This window comes from Embiotoca jacksoni, unplaced genomic scaffold (genome assembly GCF_022577435.1).
Source record: "Embiotoca jacksoni isolate LCO1_2020_lvr unplaced genomic scaffold, fEmbJac1.0.p SCAF_4, whole genome shotgun sequence".
NCBI lineage: Eukaryota > Metazoa > Chordata > Actinopteri > Embiotocidae > Embiotoca > Embiotoca jacksoni.
The window spans coordinates 14,663,430-14,684,766 of NW_027185392.1; the positions used below are offsets into that span (position 1 = coordinate 14,663,430).

Here is a 21,337-nt window from a genome sequence, read left to right on the forward strand (position 1 = left end):
TATACAGGGCTTTTAGGAGATCTCAAGACAAGGTAATATGGTATGAGTCACATTCGCAGTGCTGCAGCAGCAAGGTGGATAGAGTGCAACAGCAAGGAGCATCTGTAAAAAGAACAAGATGTAGTAAATAAGTAAAACAAACAGCAAGATACAATACATAAGCAAAGAGACATTGCACAGTTCAGTATACATTATACTCTGATTATACATGAGTGCATTTTTCAGTTTTGGTGTGTGTGGTCTACTGGGAGCAGTATTTTTTTCTGTCAGCAGCAGTAAGGAAGAACCTTACTCCTTCACACACCGCGAGTGAAGCAGCCTGTCACTGAAGGTGCTGTCAGAGTGTCCCGCATGGGGTGGTACATGTTCTCCATCAGGAATGATAGTTTAGCCATCATTCTCCTATCTCCCACAACATCCACCGGGTCGAGCCTTTTAAACCGGTCTGTTAAGTCTCTTCCTGTTGACAGTCAAGATGCTGCTGCCCCAGCAGACCTCTCCATAAGAGATTGCTTATGCCACCACAGAGTCATAAAAGTTCCTCAAGACTGGCCCTGCAATCCAATCCAAAAGACCTCAGGAGATAGTCTGCTCGGTCCTTTTCCATAAAGTGCATTTGTGCTTTCAGTCCAGTCCAGTTTACCTGTTTATAACACCAATAAGATTTCACCATCTCCATGTCCATTCCCTGGATGTTCACTGGTATAGGGAGAGGTTGATTACACCTGTGAATGTCCTCCACCAGCTCTTTGCTTTTTCCTTCATTCATCTGGAGACATAAAGCTCTGGCTCAGTTCTCTGCACTCACTGTCAGCCCCATCTGTGATCAAGGCGACGATTATAGAGTCGACAAAAAACTTTTCCAGGTGTAAGTTTCATCTGAATTGTGCATGAAGTCTGCAGCGCACAGGGTGAAGAGGAACTATTCCCTGCTGGACCCCTGCCAGGTTGATGGGTGAACTTCAGTGGGTTCCCATGGGCTCCCCAAGGGACGGAGATGGACAAGGACCTGCCTCTCTAGGGACTTCCTCATGTGTCAGTGCCAATGGCCTGTTGATGTTAAGATCCTTAAGTTGAGATGATTAAAAGGTCAAGCTGGTCTTAACTTGAACACACAGGAATTACCCATTGACAAGAACTTGCAAAAAGACATTGCTTCATCTGAAGCCCAAAAAAAGTTGAGAATCACCAGCCATAACAGCATTTGCTTACTCTTTCTTTTTTAAGTTGGCTTTCATAGTGCATCTTAGCCTTCTCATTTTGGTGCCATTGAACATCTTCACAGCACATACGCTGCACTGAATGTGAATTTCCACACCTAAAATGTGTATTTGGATTAAGGCATGCAGGGACTTCCTGTCACACTGGACCAGTTTGTTAATCCTGTCCCCAGTGTGTGAAGGTCAGGGAATGTAACAGCCATTTCCTTTGTGATAGTATTTGTTTGGTGAAAACTTTGTCTGCATCTATGGGTATCATGCCATGACCTGCTCTAAAGCTAAAGTTACCACACACAGTACAAAGTTTTGTGGACAGCACAGAGAAACGCACGGACCTCCTGGCTGCAGTGCATAGATGAAATACAAAAAAATACATTTCCCTGTAACAGACCACCCACCACTCATGAAGCTAAAGTCTGTGGTGACTCGGGCCCTGTGCAGTACATGCGTCTGACTCCAAACACTTCAGCGACACATTGCACCTTCACTTCCTCTGTAATTCATCAGAGGTTACTTAAGGTGTGAATGAAGCCCTCTGAATTTTCACCACAACACACCCTCGGTGTCCCTGTGGAGTCAGTGAAGTAGTAAGGGATTAATTAAACTTGTAATGAGTATAGAGCCAGCAGCCCTCTGCTGGAGCTGCAACTTCCTTCCATATCCACTGGGGCTAGACTCGACCCCCAAGGCTAGTAGCAATGCTTTTATCCTCATATGGCTAATTACAAGTCACATATTTATATTACTTATGTGGACTTTTCAGGCTGCCCAAAAAATAACAGAGTCCCTGACTATGAATAATATGAACAGAATAGTTCTCTTGTGCCTTTTGTGTTAAATCCTCACTCAGTGAATTTTTGTAGTGATAATATGCTGCACAATTGTTATTTCCTCAGATGAGAAGAGCAACGAAGTGGATCTGTCTACCAGCGAAGACTGGGACATTAAGACTATAACAAGTGCACTGAAGCTTTATCTGAGGTAAGGATCAGTGACATGACATGATGTGACACACACACACACACACACACACACACACACACACACACACACACACACACACACACACACTATTTATTTTACCCAGCAATAGTAAGCACTGATAATACTGTTATTAATTTTAGTAATTTGCTGTAAAGTTACTGTTACACAAAACAAATGATTTTTTTTTTAATGTCCGTCACTTTAACTCTCAATAATACAACCTATTACAACAGTTTGTAACTATGAACACACTTTGCCATTCAAAGGGTAAGTCCATCATTATTAAACATAGTAGTCTGTTTAAACGTCTATAGGGAAACTACTGCATACATGACATTTTTAGAAGTTTTTTTTTTTTTTGGCTCTAGAGGGAGTTGAGTGAGGTTTGACGAATTCCAGTCAGTTGTGGCTGAAGACCACAAGTTTAAAAATGAAAAAAGTCTGGGATGACTGTTGTAAGAAAGAGGGGAGCTTATTAGAACTCTGCAACCTGCTCCTCATTTCTGCTGGAGGCTACATTAGATTCTACCAGCATAAGATAACCGTTGCATTGTGGGTAATGTAGGCACCGTGTTTTAACAAAGAATGATGTGTCGAATGAAAAAGATCTCTGGTTCTGCTGCCGTAATGTTTATCCTTTCTAGCTGCTCATTGTGAGTTTGATATTATTATAGAAGTGCGGTGACATGACTCGACAAGCTTAGTACATAATTGATCATTTTGATAGATTTTATAAATCACAAACTGTATTTTACAGAGTTGTCGTTTAGCCAAGCAAATCCATGTCTGACCTATGACAATCCCAGTGATTAATAGATTTTTCATACATCCTTTTTCATGAAACAGATTCTGTCTGTTCTGTTGAATATGAAACATTTCATCCATTGTCAGCTCTATCTTTTATAAGATGGCTAAAGATTAAATTATGCTGAGTGCCTTTGTATAATTAACTCCTCGCGAGCTCACATTGCTTATGATATGCATTTTTCACATTCACCAACTCCTTCCAGGTTGGCAGAGAGTGTGGTGACATTCGAAGATTAAAAATGTAGTTTGGCTGCTGGAGGCAGAGGCAGTTTATTTTCAAATGCCAATTTGTTTTGGTAGACATGCAGTTGCAACAAATTAAGTTGACTGATGATTTTTTTCTAATAAAGTAAAAGTTGCATTTATAGTTTGTAATTTACCGCTTTGTTTTTTTCAGCCACATTAGAAATGCTAACAAGAAGCTGGTACACTTTTAGTTTTTGGCCATCATCATTCTGTGTTTCTATCAAACAATGTGTTGAACGATTAGCTGTTTTTTTTTTTTTTTATTATTTATCTGCGCTGTACTTGCACAATTTACATTATGTTCATTCATGTTAATTTTTCTATAAAAACTTATATTGAAACTGAGTACATTTATTGTCATGTTCCAGTAATTGGTAGCAGTTTAATTGACAGTCTTGAAATGTCAGATAAAGAATAACGGCATCAAACCAAGATACTATTCTTATTTATTTCTATTTTATTTCCACTGCTGTGCTGTGGTGAAATTATGATGGCATTGTTCAAGTGCTGTAAAACTGGAGGGTAGTTACACTACACTCCATCAACAAGTAATGTGATTACGATGTAAATGACAAGCCATTTTAGAGAGGTTAAGATTGGGCTGTGATTGGCTAATTTTATGCCTTGACCATTTCCAAGAAGCAGTTTGATGTAAGGGGCTTTGGACCGTGGGACATTATTCACAACTCCCAAAACAGAAGAGCGCTCTACTGTATTCAGCAGAGCAGTACTTACCGCAACATTTGGTCATTTCTAAACATTGTTCAAGCCAACATATGATATTCATAATGTTACGCTATATTAAACCAAGCTGAGTGTTGTCCTGATTTGTCTTTTACTGATTTGACTTGCTGGAATGAAGCAGGGTCAATCTCCTCAGTTTCCTCTGAGGCTAAGTACCTTTGGCCACCATCCAGCTGCAGTGTGAAAGTACCTTCAGATGAACTTGGTTATCTCAACGCGTGCACCATCTAATTCCATCCCCTGGCCTGGCCACATTAATCATTGCTGTGCGCAGACCCTATAAAACAGTGTGCCAGCTATTTCTGTCCCCCTTGTTCACTTCACCTCTCCTACTCCATCCACCACCCACCCCTCTCTCCTTTCTCTCTGTCTGTGTGAAGGAGCCTTCCTGAGCCGCTGATGACCTATGGACTTTACAAAGAGTTCATCAGCCCAGCGAGTAAGTTCTCCCACCTCTTCAACCAACACTTCATCTGAGTACAGACCATAAGCAAACAGCAGGGTATGCATGTTTCAGTCTGAAATGGACATTTCATCACTTAAAGCACTTAAATAGTTTGTTCTTCTACGGTGAGTTATTGAAAACATGCAGTGAAGTGAAAACCAACACGTTTCAAATTAAACTGTGCTAATCCTATAAGAGAAAATGGGTAATAGTGGTTAACCTTCTGATGTAAAGTGTCGTCTGAAAGCTTTTGTGTGGTCGTGTGTGTCTTGAATGCTAATTAACTACTTTATATCTTTTTACATAGTTTCAGAAATGTGTTACTCTCAGCACTTGATGCTTCTTTTTTTTTTTCTTTTTTTTTTTAAACAATTTATCAAACATCCTTTTAGCTGATTTTGGATTACTTTATCACAGTGTTTCTGACATTGACTCAACATTCAAGAAGCCCATGTGCGCTTATGTCCATTTTCCTATACTTTCTACTTGTTAGTAACATATTACTAAATCTGGGCCAAATAAGCCATTAAAGATACAAAATCAAAATGCCCCAGTGACCTTGAAGCAGCAAAAAGACAGCAATTTTTTTTTTTCCGCCCACATAACATAATTTCTGTATGAAATGTTTCAAAGCAAGCCAAACTTGAATCTTATTACAACAAGTGCTATAATTGGATCAGGTTGACATTTTTATCAGGCGCTCGCAATGCCCTCATAACGAGGGGGAAAAAATGGATTAGCAATGAATATTTTTTTGATGGATGACAGCATCCATAAGAAGCTTTTACCAGGTTTAAATCCTTGTCGTTCCCATAGTAATGATATTTTGTGTGTCTGTGTGTGTGTGTGTGTGTGTTAGTGTGTGGGCGGTCAGATGCCCATGTGTGAGGAAATGTTTAAGAGATGATCTTGGGGGTTTTAACACAACCCTTTTATACGGTAGCGACAGTAACGTAAAGCTATCGCCTCCGCCAGCATAGTGGTCCCCGCTGCCAAATTCTGCGAGGCTTCAGACCGTGTATCACCATCACACCTCTTCATTTATTTGAATTGGAACGTATCTTCCTCTAATACTTAATCCCTTGCAATTTAGGGTGATAGCCTCTGATTATTGTCACTAAAGGGGCCACTAACATTTGTTCATTTTGAAAAAAAATTCCAGGTTGCCAAAAAATAGTTTTTTGAAGTAATAGAAGCAACTTTTCCTCCACTGAGCAACTTATTCGGTGTTACCTTACCTCAAAAACTGACTGTGTACTGCTCAAATCAACAGTGTATGTGGTGTTTCATCATCTCTTTAAATTTACACTGTTCGATCTGAGCCATACTGGCTCTTTGCCACCCGAGGAGCACAGCGAAATCCTTGTAGTTTAATGTGAGTACATGGCTGTTTCTGCATTTGAACAGAGGGCGGTAGTCCCGAGTCTCGCATCCAAGCCGTCCACTGCCTGGTCCACAAACTACCAGAGAGGAATCGACAACTCCTCGGGCTGCTTATGAAGCATCTGGCCAAGTGAGTGTTCATAGTTCTGTGGTCATAGTTCACCCAATCTCCACCCCCTCTCTCGCTCAGTTCTCTCTTTCTGCTCTTCCTGTCTGTCTCCTAATTCTCACTCCACATGCTTTTTCTCTCTCTCTCCCTCACTCCCACTCTCTTCACTCCCCCTTCCCTGCTGTCACTCCATCGCTTCTCTGTCTACCCAGTGACTGCTGGGTAAGAAAATTGCTGCTGCTAACGTCTTAACATTTTTTTTTGCCTTTTCTTGGGTCATTTTGGTGTCTATTTAAAGTTGTTGAAGGGGGACTGTGTACCCGTTCATCGTTTTGTAGCCCACCGGTGAAGTGAAATGAAATAGGCCACTCAAATTAAGCCCTCTCAGGAGATTACTGTATACAACTCTGGATGGACCGCTATTGTGCATCATTCCATTTGTGAGATTAGATAGAAAGAAAGATTTAAGAAATAACGTTAGCTAACATTACAAGGTTTTACCTCAGCAAGCTTTTTATAAACTAAATATGAGCAAATTGAAGATAAGTAAATAATCCCTCTTCCCTGAGGCAGTGAAAGTCTGGTGGATCTTATTTCATAGAAACCCGCTGCAGAATCAGGCTCTGGTAAAAAGGCAGCGCTATTGAAATTGAATTTGGATTATCCAGCGTGAAATTCTCCAGACTGGAGAGACTCGAATATTTTTCTGAAGTTGGCGTGTGTGCATGTCCTGCAGGGGAAGGAAGCAAAGCCAGAATTTCACACTCCTATCTGAAATGGTTTCAGAGATGTTATAAATGTGAGTTGTCACCAATGTTTTTGTCTTCAAAGGCATCCTTTGAAGCTATTTAAACTGTCTCTCTGCAGCCGCGCTGCATATCATCATATTTTGAGTGTGAAATCTCTTCACCTGTCTGTATAACTTTTTCTTCAAATAAAGGTTTTCTCCACTTTTTTTTTGACCCTGTAAGATAAAGTTTCATCTCCTGAAGACGTCCCACTTTTGAAACGGATGTAGGAGACATCCAATAAAACACTGATCCTTTTTCAATTTAAATAGCATCTGTCCAACTGTGACGTGTTTGTACTTCAGTCTTGTAAATATGATCAATAATAGCCACTCTCAGACTAATTCATTGTGGCATTCGTAGTACGTGGGGAAAACCTTATGAGTGGTAGGTGGGCAACTTTGAAGAGCAAGAGAGTATTTTTGGTTTCAGTGTCTTGTGCGAGGGCACTTGTAGATCTTGGGTTTGACCAAACCTGTGACTAGAGGAAGACCTACTCTGCCTCTTGAGCCACATGGTGCTAACATCAAAAACATAGTACGGTTTTTGAAATGTCATATATTCAGAGTAACATTGTTTATGCCATCATGTACAAACTAAATTTAATACAGGATGAGATGCAGCAAGATCTGGGTGGCTTAGCACCTCCAGTTTTTAAGGTGAAAACTTGAATTTCAGAGGTATTTTTCTTGCAGTGGCCACGCTTGTATAACTGTTTTGAAAAAAAAAAAGCAATCATTACAGTTACAGCACAGTAGCTTTGCCCTGTTTTCTTACCTTACCCAGCTTTTAGAAATTCCGTGAAGGTGAATTGGTTTGTTGGATTGAAGTGTTTATTATGTAAGTTTTTATTTTCCTCAGTGTGGCGGCCCACAGCAAACAGAATCTGATGACCGTGGCAAACCTGGGCGTGGTGTTCGGCCCCACATTAATGAGGCCACAGGAGGATACTGTTGCTGCCATCATGGACCTGAAGTTCCAGAACATTGTGGTGGAAATCCTCATTGAACAACATGAGAAGGTAACACTCAAAACTGCTGTATCCACTGTACTAACACAAAGTCATACATTTGAAACTGAACACTTAATATAAACTGGAAGAGTCTACTTATACAACTATTATATATTAGAGGTAAATTAGTATCATTTCTATAAGAATAGAGGAAAGCGTTTCTCTTCTATTTCCTCCCAAACAGTCTGTTTTTGATCTTCACAGCACTCTGCAACATTTTGTGTATAGTTGTGTTTCCACTTGCCATCCGTAACTATATCTACTAACAGCTGTGGCAGCCTAAGAGACACAAAATAAAATGACAGCATCAAATTAAATCTGAGTCGACATGACATCAGTAAGCTGCACACAGCACCTTTGTGTTTACCAACCTGGGTGGCGTGTAATTACTCGATACTGAAGGATAACAAATGTGCAAGAGATGCAAAAATATGTTGGTAAATCCTGCTTTCCTGTCGTGGAGTGCTTTTTTTTTTTAATTTTTTTTTTTTAATGTTGTTTAGAGGTTTTGTATTTTGCTCCTAAATTATGATTTGGCAGTTTTTGCTGGCAGAGAAGTGCACGTGCTGTACCTGACACTACAATTTCACTTTTGCAGTGTTAAGAGTCTCAATGAGAGTGGATGTGACACTCTTCTCTTCTGCAGGGGCTCTTTCTGTGAGGGTGGTTTACACTTATATATATATTTGAAAAAAAAAATTGCCTTATCTGCCTTAAAGTTTGCTTCTTTGAACAAATGTTCTTGAAGTGAACATGCATCATATTAGATAACGGGTAATTTGTGGTCTGGTTGGATATATGAGTCTTGTGTGGTTTTTTTTTCTTTCTCTACAAAATAATGAGCAGAAATAAAGTTCTCAGATAATGAGATGTGTACCACATTTAACTTAAACTCCAGGGACTGCATGCCCTTCACCCAGTTATGATGCTAAGAAGGAGTTAGACAGTAGTTAAATTTACAGAATCTGGCCAATAGGGGGAGCCCTAAGTGCTTATACCAGGATTAAACACGTTATTCTCTTCACTATCAGTTACTTTGATTATTCTGTAGATTGTTGTGTGCATTTTATTATATTTGGAAGGACCTTTCTCTGCCTGAATACATTTATTTTGGTTATGAGTTGTTTCATAACCTGTAGTTCATGGGATCATGTAATCTCCCCAGAATGTCATTAATCGGTGTCAATCCTCAAAGGGGTATAATTCTCCGTGTCAAAACAGAAAAAAAGGTTTGAGATTAATTTTCTAATCTGTTTGGAGCAGCGCTGCACTCTTCATAGAATCAGATGCAACCAAAAGCTTTTAGTGCTTCCCCCCCCCCCCCCCTTCCAGCTTCATTAAATTTAAGACGATGTGTGTTGTGAATAATTTCTCCTTTCAAACTCACAAATTTAAAATAGGGTGTGAGAAAACACAGAGGCTGGATGAAAACCAGCGGGGTAAACAAATGTGCTAAAGCAGGAGCAGCAGCAGGAGAGGCAGCAGCCGGGTGTATACTGCTAGTGTCTGAGACTACCCAGAGGTGTCCAACACCGGCCAGGTGATAAAGGATGAAGTGTTAGAATGCAGCAGGAGCATTTTGGAAAGTACAGCATGTTAGAGCAGGGGAAAAGTTGAGCAGACAGACAGACAGGCATTAACTTCCCTCACAGCTGAGTCCTACTCCAGACTGTTGATACCCCCAGATACCAACAGTAGACTCTGTTTTACATTCACCTCCATCTGCAGAGAGAGGCACGAGGGTGAGAGAGAGGCAGCAGAAACTCTCAGCCATATCAGATTTCTCACTTTTTCTATCTGTCTTTCTCCAACAAACTTTCTCTCTCATGCCCCCTCCTCTCACTGTGTCTGCCTCTCCTGCTCACACTGTCTCACTTTCTCTGCCACTTTCTCTCTCTCTCTCTCTCTCTCCTCCCTTCCCTTCCCTTCCCTACCTCCCTCCTCTCCTCGTCTGTGATCCTTTCTGAGGCTCTGCTGAGACTCCCTCTCCTCTGCAGCCCTATTCTCTTTTAACTCCACATCTGAAGTTTATATGTAAACACGGCCCGGTGTAAACAGGCTGTGCCAGTTGGCCAGCCCTCCTCAAGTCCAAACCCTGTTTATTTGACTTTCTACACTTTAAGAGAGTGGGTCAATTTCTCTGTGGAGAAATGTCACCTTAACTTAGACCGAGATGTTTTTGGTGGGATGTTATGTGGAGCTGCCCATTTTATTTTTTATTTTTTTTGCACAAACAAAATCTTTTCGCATGCAGTTCAATCACTGAGCTGCTCAATTTTCCTATAGGAGTGCATGCTGTGGCTGCAAATACCTTTTCTATCTACCACTACATAAAACCTGTGAGTTTCAAAAACCTGTGAGGTCAGTTGAGGACATGCTGCCGCTGCTCAACTCTCTTGGAGTATCTGCACTGTGAATGCTGCGTTTTAGCAGAGGCTTACTCACATGTGTATCCAGATCTTTACAGATGCTCCTGAGTCATGCCCCATCTCACCTGCTGCCCCAGTATTCTCTGCTCCCACAAGGCAGTCCAAGAAACAGAGTCGACACAACCGGCCATTGGCTGTTTACAATCCCCAAGCCCTCAACATTCAGAATGGTAAGAGATGTATAAATCTGCACCTGTATATTTACATTTTTTTGCTGGTGTGTGAAAGGAAAGGAATTATTAAACATCAAGGATAAGATTTGTGCTCTCCAGAAGTGGCACTGATCCTCATTTTTTAGGTGAGAGGCACTTTTGGGATCCAAAAAGCACCTCACAGTTTTTAATTTACAGCGCCCAAGAGGTATCAGAGGCAGCGAATGAGTAAAGTAATTTTGCACAAATGAGCAATACATTCTCGCAAAATAATAGTCAATGCAAATGTAAAGAACATAAATCTGCTTTCCTGTAAAATATGTTGTAAAAAATATTATAGAGTGTTGTGTTTCGTAATCGTTTTAAGTAATTTAGGCTGATAATGAGCCAAAAATTACCATTTCATTTCACTTTATTCTTTCATGCCGATATTGTCTTCCCATTTGTTGGTAGGTGCATTTTTTTTTTTTGTCCCAATCAATCAGTATTCTTGCATCAGTCCTTCCCAGAAGTAGACACAGAAGTGAAAGAGTGGTTTATGAAAACTTTTTTCTGAGATTATCCGGATTTAAATGATGTTATTTTATTTTTTTACCAGAACCTGTACAGCTCTGTGTCAGTGTCATCCACTCTAGACAGGAAGTTATGAATCTAGCTGACTAGTTACCTAACTAGTCTGGAACAAGGCTAAAAGTAATTTTATCTATGATATTAATTATGAAATTGTAATAAACACAATCGGCTCATTTAAATTGTCTGAGCCAACAGTTATGTTGTGTGATTTGCTGCCTGTCATTGTGTGTATTGAGGAGGGATGTTTCAAATCCCAAATTTGGTGGCTTAAAGAATAATTTACAAGTTGTTGATTTTAAATCACAAATAAGGAACTTGGGTTCACCTATATCGGTGAGATTTGGCAAAATTTTGCAAACAGAAATGCCTTTCTGAATAATGCAGTATAGTTCAACAACATCAGAAACTACATTTCCAAAATGGTCAGAATGCTGAATCAGCATCTCCCTAACAGAGTTCTAAAGAAAGCTGAACATTATAACTATCATGAAGGGAGGCATCAGTGCAACACTGCTCTATTTGACTAGATTGTTTTAGTGAGGTGTACCAAATATACTGGCAGCTGAGTGTACTTACCTCTGATCCCTGCTCAGCTTTAAATTCACTTTCACTCTGTTCCCTGGTGACCGCTATGAAGCACAACACTGTCTACAGATGCCACACTGACCTCTGTCACCTCCTGTCTGTAATACTGTGTGGAGACATTTGCATCTGTGACTTTGTGCGCCCTTGTTTACTTTAAAATTCACTTCCGTTTCCTGAAGTATAAAACGGGAGACTATAATATGGTCCCACTCCGGTGCACTGGGACAGCTGATCACCTGCCCTGGTGACCCAAAAAAATTTAACTCCAGCAATTTCTGATCTGTGGCCAGTCAAATCCCTTCCCCGCTACAATACCAAAGGAGTCTAAATCTGCTTACCAGATTGCCTCTCTTTGTCTCCTTTGTGCCAGCTTTTACTGTGGGGTATTTTAATATCAGGGATGAAAAGGCGTAATCCCTTTTTAACCTTTGTACCGTTTATTTGGGTCCCACATAAAGGGAGTTAAAAGCAGTTTTAAGGATGTTGAACTGGGAGAGAAGAGTGTTTGTGTTTGCACATGACTCTTCTTATGAGTCTTATGTGCGACGCTGCATGTCTGATATCGCTGCCGATGTGATGGCCCAGCATGCGGAAAGAGGTGCATTAATCAGGGTGTTTGTGTCAGGAGTCCTTTCAACAAGCACAGTGTTGGAGAACAAATCGCTCGAGTGACGATAACGGATCACTTTTATGTTACTGATTGAATTAAATTCACTAGACTGCAACAAGGAGGCCAGCCTTATAAATGCAAATTTCTGTGACGGCACGACTGATCGCACACCTAATGCCGAGTCACGAACTGAAGTTCCACCAGTGGCTTGCTGAATGCTGTGACTTCCTGTATCTATTTCAAATGAAAAGCTCATGAAGGCTCATCTTCTTAACCGCTTAGATTAATTAGGGTCACGGTGGCAACAGGGAAAGCAGAAAAAGCCCAGACATCCCTGTCTCTGCAACTTCCCTCAGCTCCACGATCTTTTGGACATTTCCCAGAGTTCATGACCATAGTTGAGCTTAGGGATGTAGACAATCTGTAAATACAGAGCCTCGCCTTATTACGGCTCAGCTCCTTCTTCACCACTACAGTCTGGTACAGGGACCGCATTATTGCTGCTGCTTCTCCAAACCTAATGAAGTGAGAAGACCTGCTGTGCGTTCCAATGCCCATCCTACCATATTATTTAGTATGCCAGAAAAAGATTTAGTAAGTATGTATAATAAATGTATGTGAAATGTAGTATGCCAAAAGTACCAGGATGTGTTACTACATCCTCTCATATTTTGAAGTATGCAGGCCAGCATCTATTTTGACTGTTCTAAACCGCGTTCCTCTGCGCAGTGGATGATACGTCACTTTGACGGAGCCGCCAAGTGAGTTTGTGGTTGTAATGCAACCAGGAGAAGAAGGAGAAGAAGAACAGGCAATATAAGGAAGTGTACTCATTCCAAAATGGATCCTTGTTTTTTTTTTTTTTGCTTCAGATGTCGTTCTACAGATTGCACCGGATTTCACAGAGAGGGTCAAAGTTCAAGGCACATTTTTATGACTAAGTAGTTTGTCCCAATTGTATACATACTACATGTAAACGTATATACTTTGTAAGGGCAGCTGGAGTACATACTAGAGGTGAAAATAAAAAGTATGCAGAACATAGCTCTGGTTTCAAATGAAAAGCCCCTGAGTCTTTCATACTGGAACCAGCAATGTACTAGGTATTGACTTGTCCAAAGATCAACAACATATTTATTACCATCAAACGGTGCTTGTGTTTTGCTCCTTTAAAACAAAAATTGTAAACACTGTATCAGAAAATGTATAGACAGGCCATAGTTAAGGCATATATAACTTGGGGAAAAAAATGTCCATTTGGTACAGAAAGGCTCAATGCCTTTGCTGTGGTTGTATACAAGGTTAATGAAGAATTTACCACCAGTTTGGTTCAATGTTAATGAAATACAGGCTTTTGGTTTAGATGCTTTGATATGTTTGATATATTTGTTGGGGAGAAGAGAAAGATCCAAATAAACTACTTATTCCCACATTAACAATCCTTTTGTCCTTCCCCAGCTCCCAGAGGCACGATCTTTACTTGACAGTGAAATTGAAATACAAGATCTTGGATCCTCCAGCTGTCTCTTAGGTTCCTGTCTATGACTGCACAAGTGTATTACTATGAACAATACATACTTGGCTGTACGTCTCGCCTGTTTTGACAGCAGTTTGATTCATAAAGTCCTTTGGTGATGCAGCATTGGCCTATGTGTTGATAAATGATTCAGCTGTTTTATCAAGTGAGCTATAATCAGTGAGCTGGAATAGGCTGAATCATTTACAGTTGAATAAAATCAATGAAAAGATGTAATTAACTAAAACAGATTCTTTTCTTTTTTGTGTGTCAGCAGTGGGAGATAGTTCCAATTTAGCTACAGATGAGACATCAATGGGCAGCAATGAGTCTGTATCATCCCAGTCATCGTCAGCCTCTGCCTCAGAGATGCCTCCAGTGAAGATGGACCATGCCCCGCTTTGCACCAGCCTCAGCTCAGGCAGCAACTCCAAGTGAGTGCTTCCTTATACTCAAGTCCCAAATCATTATGTGAATGTGCACTCACTCAAAGTGCAGGTATTGGTTTGTAGATCCACGTTTAACGTGTCATAAATGAGAAGTATATGGTCTACGCAGAAATATGGACCATTTACACTATGAAACAACAATTTACAAACTCTAATCAATGATTTAGCTTTAAGCTTTTTGTACTATTTAGCGCACATCATTTAAATTAGTTATAAATCGGTAACATTGATTTTCTTCCGGTGCATCAGATACATTTTCAGAGGTAAACTGTCTGAATAATCACGAATGTTTCATTACAGAATGTTGTAATTATCTTTGTTTCCAAACCATCGTTGTTGTCCTGATCAGACTGAAGTGTAATTTTGTTTTACTTCATTCATTCATTCACAAAATAAATTGTTGAACATGTCAGAGATGTGGGATGTAATTCAAAGGACTGACTAAAGGTAGGATTTTTTTTTTTTTTTTTTTAATTTTTTTTTTATTGTAATGATAATTCCTTTGTATTCATTTGCATCCTGTAGTAGCTTTTTTATTTTTTTTTAACATTGTTATTGGATAAGTAACAGTTCTAATCTAAATAGTATTGTTCATATTCTGACTGTTTTTACTTAGTAAAATTGGAAATTTGACAGTTAATGATGTAATGTATTTATTTGCTGACACAAATGTTTTATTAAAAAAAAAACATTTACTAAAACATGAATAAAACAGGGCTGTATTGATCATCATAATTTATTCTAATTTAAATAGAAAAAAAGATATGCTCCCGCCTGCAAACAGCACCTTTGATGGACACGTTAGCTGAACTGTTATGTTTCACCATGCAGCAGACTAAAATGAGAAGTAACATCCCTCCTATGTTAGCGAGCACGCATACCCAAACAAGAACCTGAAAATAGTAGCTGGAAGTCAGATCGAAGTAACTTCTTCCCTTGCAGATTATTAAATAAGAAATAAACACATTCAGCTCCATTCATCATGAGGAGCAGTTCCACTTCACTGCACTCTGGTTGCAGCTGAGGTCCCTGTATCCTGCTCTGGTAAAAAAGCATATTTAGCAAGGTAAAACAATTATTGTTATTGGTGAACAGTAATCAACTTTTGAACAATGTGAAGTGAGCATCTTAATTTGAATGTGAATTATATTTGATAACTTTACTCAGTCAATATTTTTGAGAGATTAATCAAGGTTGATGTGAAATAAATTTTCAGTGTGAGCCCCATTGTTCATACTATTAGTTTATTGTACTAGATGGAAAATGCATGAGTAGTTTGATGCTTTGCCGTGCCTCTCTCTGGCTTCTCCTTTCTGTCCTCACTCTCTCTGCTAAGTCCTTGGTCCTTTTTGTTGTTTCCAGCCAATGACTTGTCTTGAATGCTGATGTGAGAGATGAAATATTGGGTTATGCTGCAGATGTTAGACTCTCCGCTGTGTCATGTCTACAGATTCACCTTGAAATAGACTTTTTTTCCCCCTCATTCACTGTCCCTTTCTCCTTCTCCATCAGCTGAAAAGATCTGCAAAAATAAAAACAAATCCACCTCACAACTTGTCAGAGGACAATGTGATTCCTCTCTCTTTGACCTCTGTGGGTGTGTACTTGCCTGTGTGTGTAGGCATGTTTTTTTTTTTTTTTTTTTTTTTTTTTTTTTTACACCAAGTTGCAGGATTAGACAGACAAGGCTCTCTATTCCTTATGTAACCAACTCCTTTTTTTTTTTTTTTTTTTCCCCTGTGTGTCTTTTTTTTGTGCGTTTTCCCACATATGTGGCATCATGTTGGAGGACGGAAGGAGCAACCAGGAGGAGGTCGTAAATCTCAGCTCTTATTTGTTTGGGAGACAGGTGGCCGTGCGTTGGCCGTGTAAATCGTATTGACATTGGGGAGATATTCATCTTGTTTACCCTTATAGCTGCAGCCCCTGTCCCTTTATGAAGACTTGCGCCATATGTCACAGGGTGTCGCCCTGGCTTTGTTCACTCATAAATCTTAGCATGTGAGATGGTAGAGACCTGTTAGCACAGCACCTCTCTGGCGTGGAACCCAGGGATTCGGCTTCGGTCCGAGCCAAAAAAGAGCAGCAAGGATGCCAATTGCTAGATTATTTCCAGCCACTCTGTGTTATCTCCACTGTGGTGTGCTCAAAAGCGCACCTGGAAAACAGCATATTTTTGTCCGTTTCCTGCAGGACAACTGCGGCGAAATCTGCCTGGTCATACACAAATGTGTCCTGACTCACTATATCATGCAATAACTCTTTGCGGACTGTGGCACGATTTATCATCTCCGTCATTTTCGATGTCTCGCCTCATTTCTCCTCTTCTCCCTAAATTTACTCGCAGCTTTTCCCGGTGGATCTGTTTCTTCAAGTCCTGCCCAGTGGGGTTACATTTTCTGGCCTTTTTTTGTTTCTTCCTCTCGCCCTGCCCTACCTGCAGCACTCCAAGCCTCTCGCTGGCAGACAGCTGTGAATCATAAAATGGTGGATCAGAGCTTATTTCCTGCCCACCCAAACTGGCGGGCGAGCAGCTTGGCTGTAGGTTTGATCCCACTTTCTATTAGAAACAGTACTAAATCCCACCGCTGCCCTTCTTCCTTTAGTAGAAAGAGAGTTGATAGCCGCGCTCATCCCCATGTTAGCTCCACGCCAACATCAACAAAGCTTGGATGCTGCAGGGTGAAATTCCAGCAGTAATGAGAAGCAGCAGTCCACTTTTGTTGATGAATTTCTCCCTGCTACTGATAATGTCTGATAAACCCTGATGCTGAAAATGATAAACCAGAAGAACTCCAGTTGGGTCAGCCTTTAGTGCAAAATTGTTTGATTTTAATATAATGATGCCCTTTATGTATTATATTGTAATGTCTGCATATTACAAAATCCCCACAACTAAAAACTCAATATTTTTTAAAAAGTTGTTTTATATATTACCATCATCTAGAAGAGTATTTTCATCCAGGACTTGTATACAGTGCATGTTCAAGTCTCCCAACCCCCTTTTTCTTTTGTATTTATTCATCACAGAAAAAGCTTAGCTCGGCCTGTGATGGGTAAAAACAACGAAAGAGCAATTCAAAGCTTGATGCTATTTTGGTTGAAGAGAAATGGCAAACGATTTCCCTCGCTTTGGCTTAGCTGTAATTGTGAAAGCAATTTTGGGATGAATCCATTTACCTCTGGTGCATTTACCAAGTTTCTAGGGCAGCCACGTTGCATTCACTGATTTTACTGTTTATTCTCTAATTATTTAGATATGTTTATTTTCAAGATCTTAACAGATCAGTATAATCCTATTTCATCTTAAATAAGCAGGGAGATGGATTTGTTAACTTTTCAGAAATATGTGTGTGTGCATTTTCTGTTTTTATTTTGACCTTACTAAGGGTTTTGTGAGCGTGTTCACCTGCAGGTGGGTCAAGTGTTGGTGCTCCTCTGCTCTGCCTTCTCTTGGCTGTGACCCAGGCAGACAGTGGTTGTGCTGGGCCCAGGTTAATGAGTGGATTTGCTGCACTGCAGTGCACTGTCCCCCCATGCTGATGTGGAGCAGCTGAGCACCACAGTGGCCCCACACTGCTGCAGAGCTATAAATCACCCACAGTCAGGCCAGACCCAAACGGAACAGCCACCGCTGGGGATGGACAAGCGCTCTGAGAGAGAGGCAGGGGGGGAAAGGCAGCAGGAGGAAGCAGTGCAGAGAGGGGAATGAAAGCGTGAGCCCGGCACTGTGTGATCACCTCCACCTATGTCCACATAAGATCCCCTACCATGTTCTCCCTTAAGGCCATCTCTCGCTCTCCTCCACCAGTGCCAACGTAACCACTATTCACAACATCCTCCCAACCTCCAGCCCCTCCCCAGCTGCTCCCTCTAATTGCCTTTATTAACGTCTCTATGGGAGCGGCAGCTAGGAGCAATTTGCTCATTATGTGCTGTATTAGCACTGGCCCTGGGGCAGGCATGGAACACAGAGGGATGCCTGGCTAAGACTCCTGCTCTCCTCTCCTGCACTGTGCCTCCACCAGGACCCCTACCTTCACCCTGTAGATCGGCCACAGACATGTTGCCCTTACAGTCAGTGTAAAGAAAAGCTACTACTGCAATAGATACGGTCAAAGTGTTGGGTTTGACCTTGCATGTACAGTTATTAACGTTAATGTTGGTATTGGATGTACGTGAATGAAAGACAAATTAAAAATAGAGGGGTGATCCTTTCGAACATCTTCAAAGCTCTTGGGCATAGATTCTAGTGATATCCGGGAAGCTCTTTAAATTACAGTATCATGGAGTGCCACTAGAGGTTGGCTCCAAAAAGCTTCCAGCTCCATAGACTCCCATTCAAGTTTTTTTTTTTAATTAAATACAAAGTCAATATATTTTTTCCACAAGTCATTTTGGTGTTTCTAGCTAAAGAGTCTATTACTTCAAATCAGCTCGCTTGGTGTTTTATAGATACAATCAATCCTGATGATCTCAAACTGAATTTATTAGTCTGGCCTGTCCACTTCACAGAAGTAGATAGGATGGGGTTGAAAATCTGTCCAGGACAGATTTGAGCTAAATAGTCCAATGTTACTTGTTTGCTTGAGTTATTGAACGCAAGATGTTTAAAAACTATCACGCATGTCAAATAAAGTGTTTTGTATTCAGTTTAAATTTCACATTTTCAGATAAATGCATAAAAGTTGCTCTTTGAATTTACCTTTCAGGTTAATATGGTCAAGGACTGAGAGGGGGGGCTCTTAAAGAGGCTTTTTGGCAGATAAGAGTGGAATGGATGATTTGATTTATGGGAGCCTGTTGTCCTTTTTATTGGGGCAAATCTACAGCCTGCAAACAATGATAATTCAATGTGTGGCTCTTGCTGTATGTTGCTGCTGTACAGGAGAGTGAAAAACAATGGAATATGTATTCTCTGTGTGTGATTCGTAATAAATTGTATTACTTCAATATCATAATCAAAAACACAACTATCAAGGACACTGATATCTTTTTCATCTTTAATATTTTATCAATGCTAATAATTGAAGTGAATCTTTATATCTGATTGTGACATCAATGATAAAAGATCCAGATTGAGGTACTTCATATTATAGATTTGGATGATATTGAAATCCCAAATTGGTGTAAAAACGTACTCGCAGCTTGTCTCCATAACAACAGGTTGGTCAGTTTAGCTCACCTGTTGATCGGCTTCCACCACTTCTTGCCGTTGCCACTAATGCTGAATAATTAGAAATGAAATCAAGAGAGTATGGTGGCACTTTGGGGGGAAAAAACACAGTGTGTACACATCTAAACATTCATGCTGTTATTGAAGGAAGCATATCCTTTCCCATCGCAGGGATATGCCACTGTAATAGGTCTAAAGAGCAAACGCATCATGATTTTAGTCAATAAACTACAGCAAAGTACATGTTGTGACCAAGCTGTTATGTTGGTTTTTTTTATTATTATTTTATTTGCAGATCCCCGACAGTGGCAGCCTCCTATTATACTCCTGGAGCATCAGGAGAAAGCCAACCTGCTGCCACCACAGCTGCCTCTGAAAAAGAAAAGCCAGAAGAGAGGTGAGACAGGCTTCTTTGCCATTTTCCTCTCAACTGAATGTTTCTTTCTCGATCTTTAATTCTGTTTGTTAGTCATTTTCACACTCGCATAATAGTTAAATGTCATACACAGTTTCTTTCACTCTGTTTTCACTCACTTGTTCAATTACTTGCTCTTTTTATCTTGCATTTTCACTCCACAGAATCACCTCCCTCACTCCTCTTACATCTACTATTAATCTTGCCCATCAGTATTTCCCCTCACTTTTTCAGATATTCATCCTCCCTGTAATTTAGTTACCTTTGAGCAATTTATTGCAACACAAGTATTGGCTATAGCCGGAGCAGCAACCTTTTCCCTTGTCGAACCACAAATGGTATCTAGATAAACTCGATGGGACTGCGTGGACAGTTGGCCCATTAGTCTGATCTATTGCTCTTCTTGCTTCAGAATAAATGATGAATTCATTTTGAATGCCTTTAAATGTTGCTGAGGAATATGCAAACAGCGCAATCATTCTATGGGCAATCCATTCATGTCTTCTTTTTTTTCTCTCGTATAAATACAAGTCCTCATTTTTCCAAATGCGGTTCCCCACGAGTGCTTTTTTTTCCAAAACTCTGAATCCGAGAACTTGGCTGAGCAGTGTTGTATTGACAACTCTGTGACCACAAACTTTTTTTTTCCTCAGTTTGTATATCTTCTTTCTCCCGTCTCATCCGACATTGTTGCTGTTCTGCAGAAAGAATATGAAATATTTATCAGGGCATCGTGTGTTGAAAGCACAATTTCTACATGGTAATGTTGCTGGCATTCGAGATAACGGTTTGCAATGGTGGGCAAAACAACCTTTCTTTGGCAACCGTTTTTATGTTTTTGCGAATGGGGTGGCATGAATACGTCTTTTTACTAACCTTTGCAGAGTGTTGAATGTGGTTTCTTTGACGGCGCTCTTTTACATCAAACTGATTTAAAATGCAGGTTCTGAGCTCACAAATGTGAATTTAAAATCTGAAGCGCTGTGGAGGGAGATTACTATTCTACCTGTGTTTGTGTGCAAACCTCCGTTAGAATTCCCTCGCCACTTTTTAATTATCTCACCATAGATGGTTGTCTGCTGCGTGGGCCTGATGTGTGCCGGCTTTTTCGACCGTACAAAACTTGCTACGACGAGCGCTGCACCTCATTGTGTTTACGCGCACACACACACACACCACGCACACACACACACACACACACACACACACACACACACCTCTCTCACACACACCACACACACACACACACACCCCTCTCTCACACACACACACACACACACACACACACACACACACACACACACACACACACACACACACACCTCTCTCTCACACACACACACACACCCTCTCTCACACTGTGTTTTGACTTGCTTTCTGGTCCGTCTAGACTGGAGATAGGACAAGACAAGACAAGAGTGTAGTGGCCCGGCTCCTCTCTTAGTACTTGCTGCTTATTTTCCTGTCTGGCCCATTTCTGCTGTTTCAGGCTAGTGAGTGAATGAACAAGCAAGCCCCGGGCCCAGATTGAACTGTGCGGTAATCCTCCCCAAAGCTCCGCCAGCTCACTGATTGCCTTCATTTTTCAGTGTCACCAGCAGGAAAGCCATGGCAGTGTACCAATGTGTGGCTGAGCATGACTCCGAGCTCTCCTTCGAGGTCGGCGCAATATTCAACGCTGGTAAGTGTTATCG

At 40.7% G+C, this 21,337-nt stretch overlaps 1 protein-coding gene across 2 annotated transcripts in view; it reads left to right on the plus strand.

Annotated features, from left to right (window-relative positions):
• Positions 1–21,337, plus strand: part of arhgap10 (Rho GTPase activating protein 10) — a 46,552-nt gene that overhangs the window by 22,077 nt on the left and 3,138 nt on the right. Inside the window, exons 15-22 of one of the 2 annotated variants that reach the window (XM_069167926.1) lie at positions 2,117–2,201; positions 4,382–4,440; positions 5,854–5,959; positions 7,588–7,747; positions 10,196–10,337; positions 13,878–14,037; positions 19,524–19,625; positions 21,233–21,324. In XM_069167926.1, the coding sequence (XP_069024027.1) occupies positions 2,117–2,201; positions 4,382–4,440; positions 5,854–5,959; positions 7,588–7,747; positions 10,196–10,337; positions 13,878–14,037; positions 19,524–19,625; positions 21,233–21,324 (906 nt within the window). The remainder of the gene's footprint in view (positions 1–2,116; positions 2,202–4,381; positions 4,441–5,853; positions 5,960–7,587; positions 7,748–10,195; positions 10,338–13,877; positions 14,038–19,523; positions 19,626–21,232; positions 21,325–21,337) is intronic. The other variant, XM_069167927.1, reaches the window with a different exon arrangement.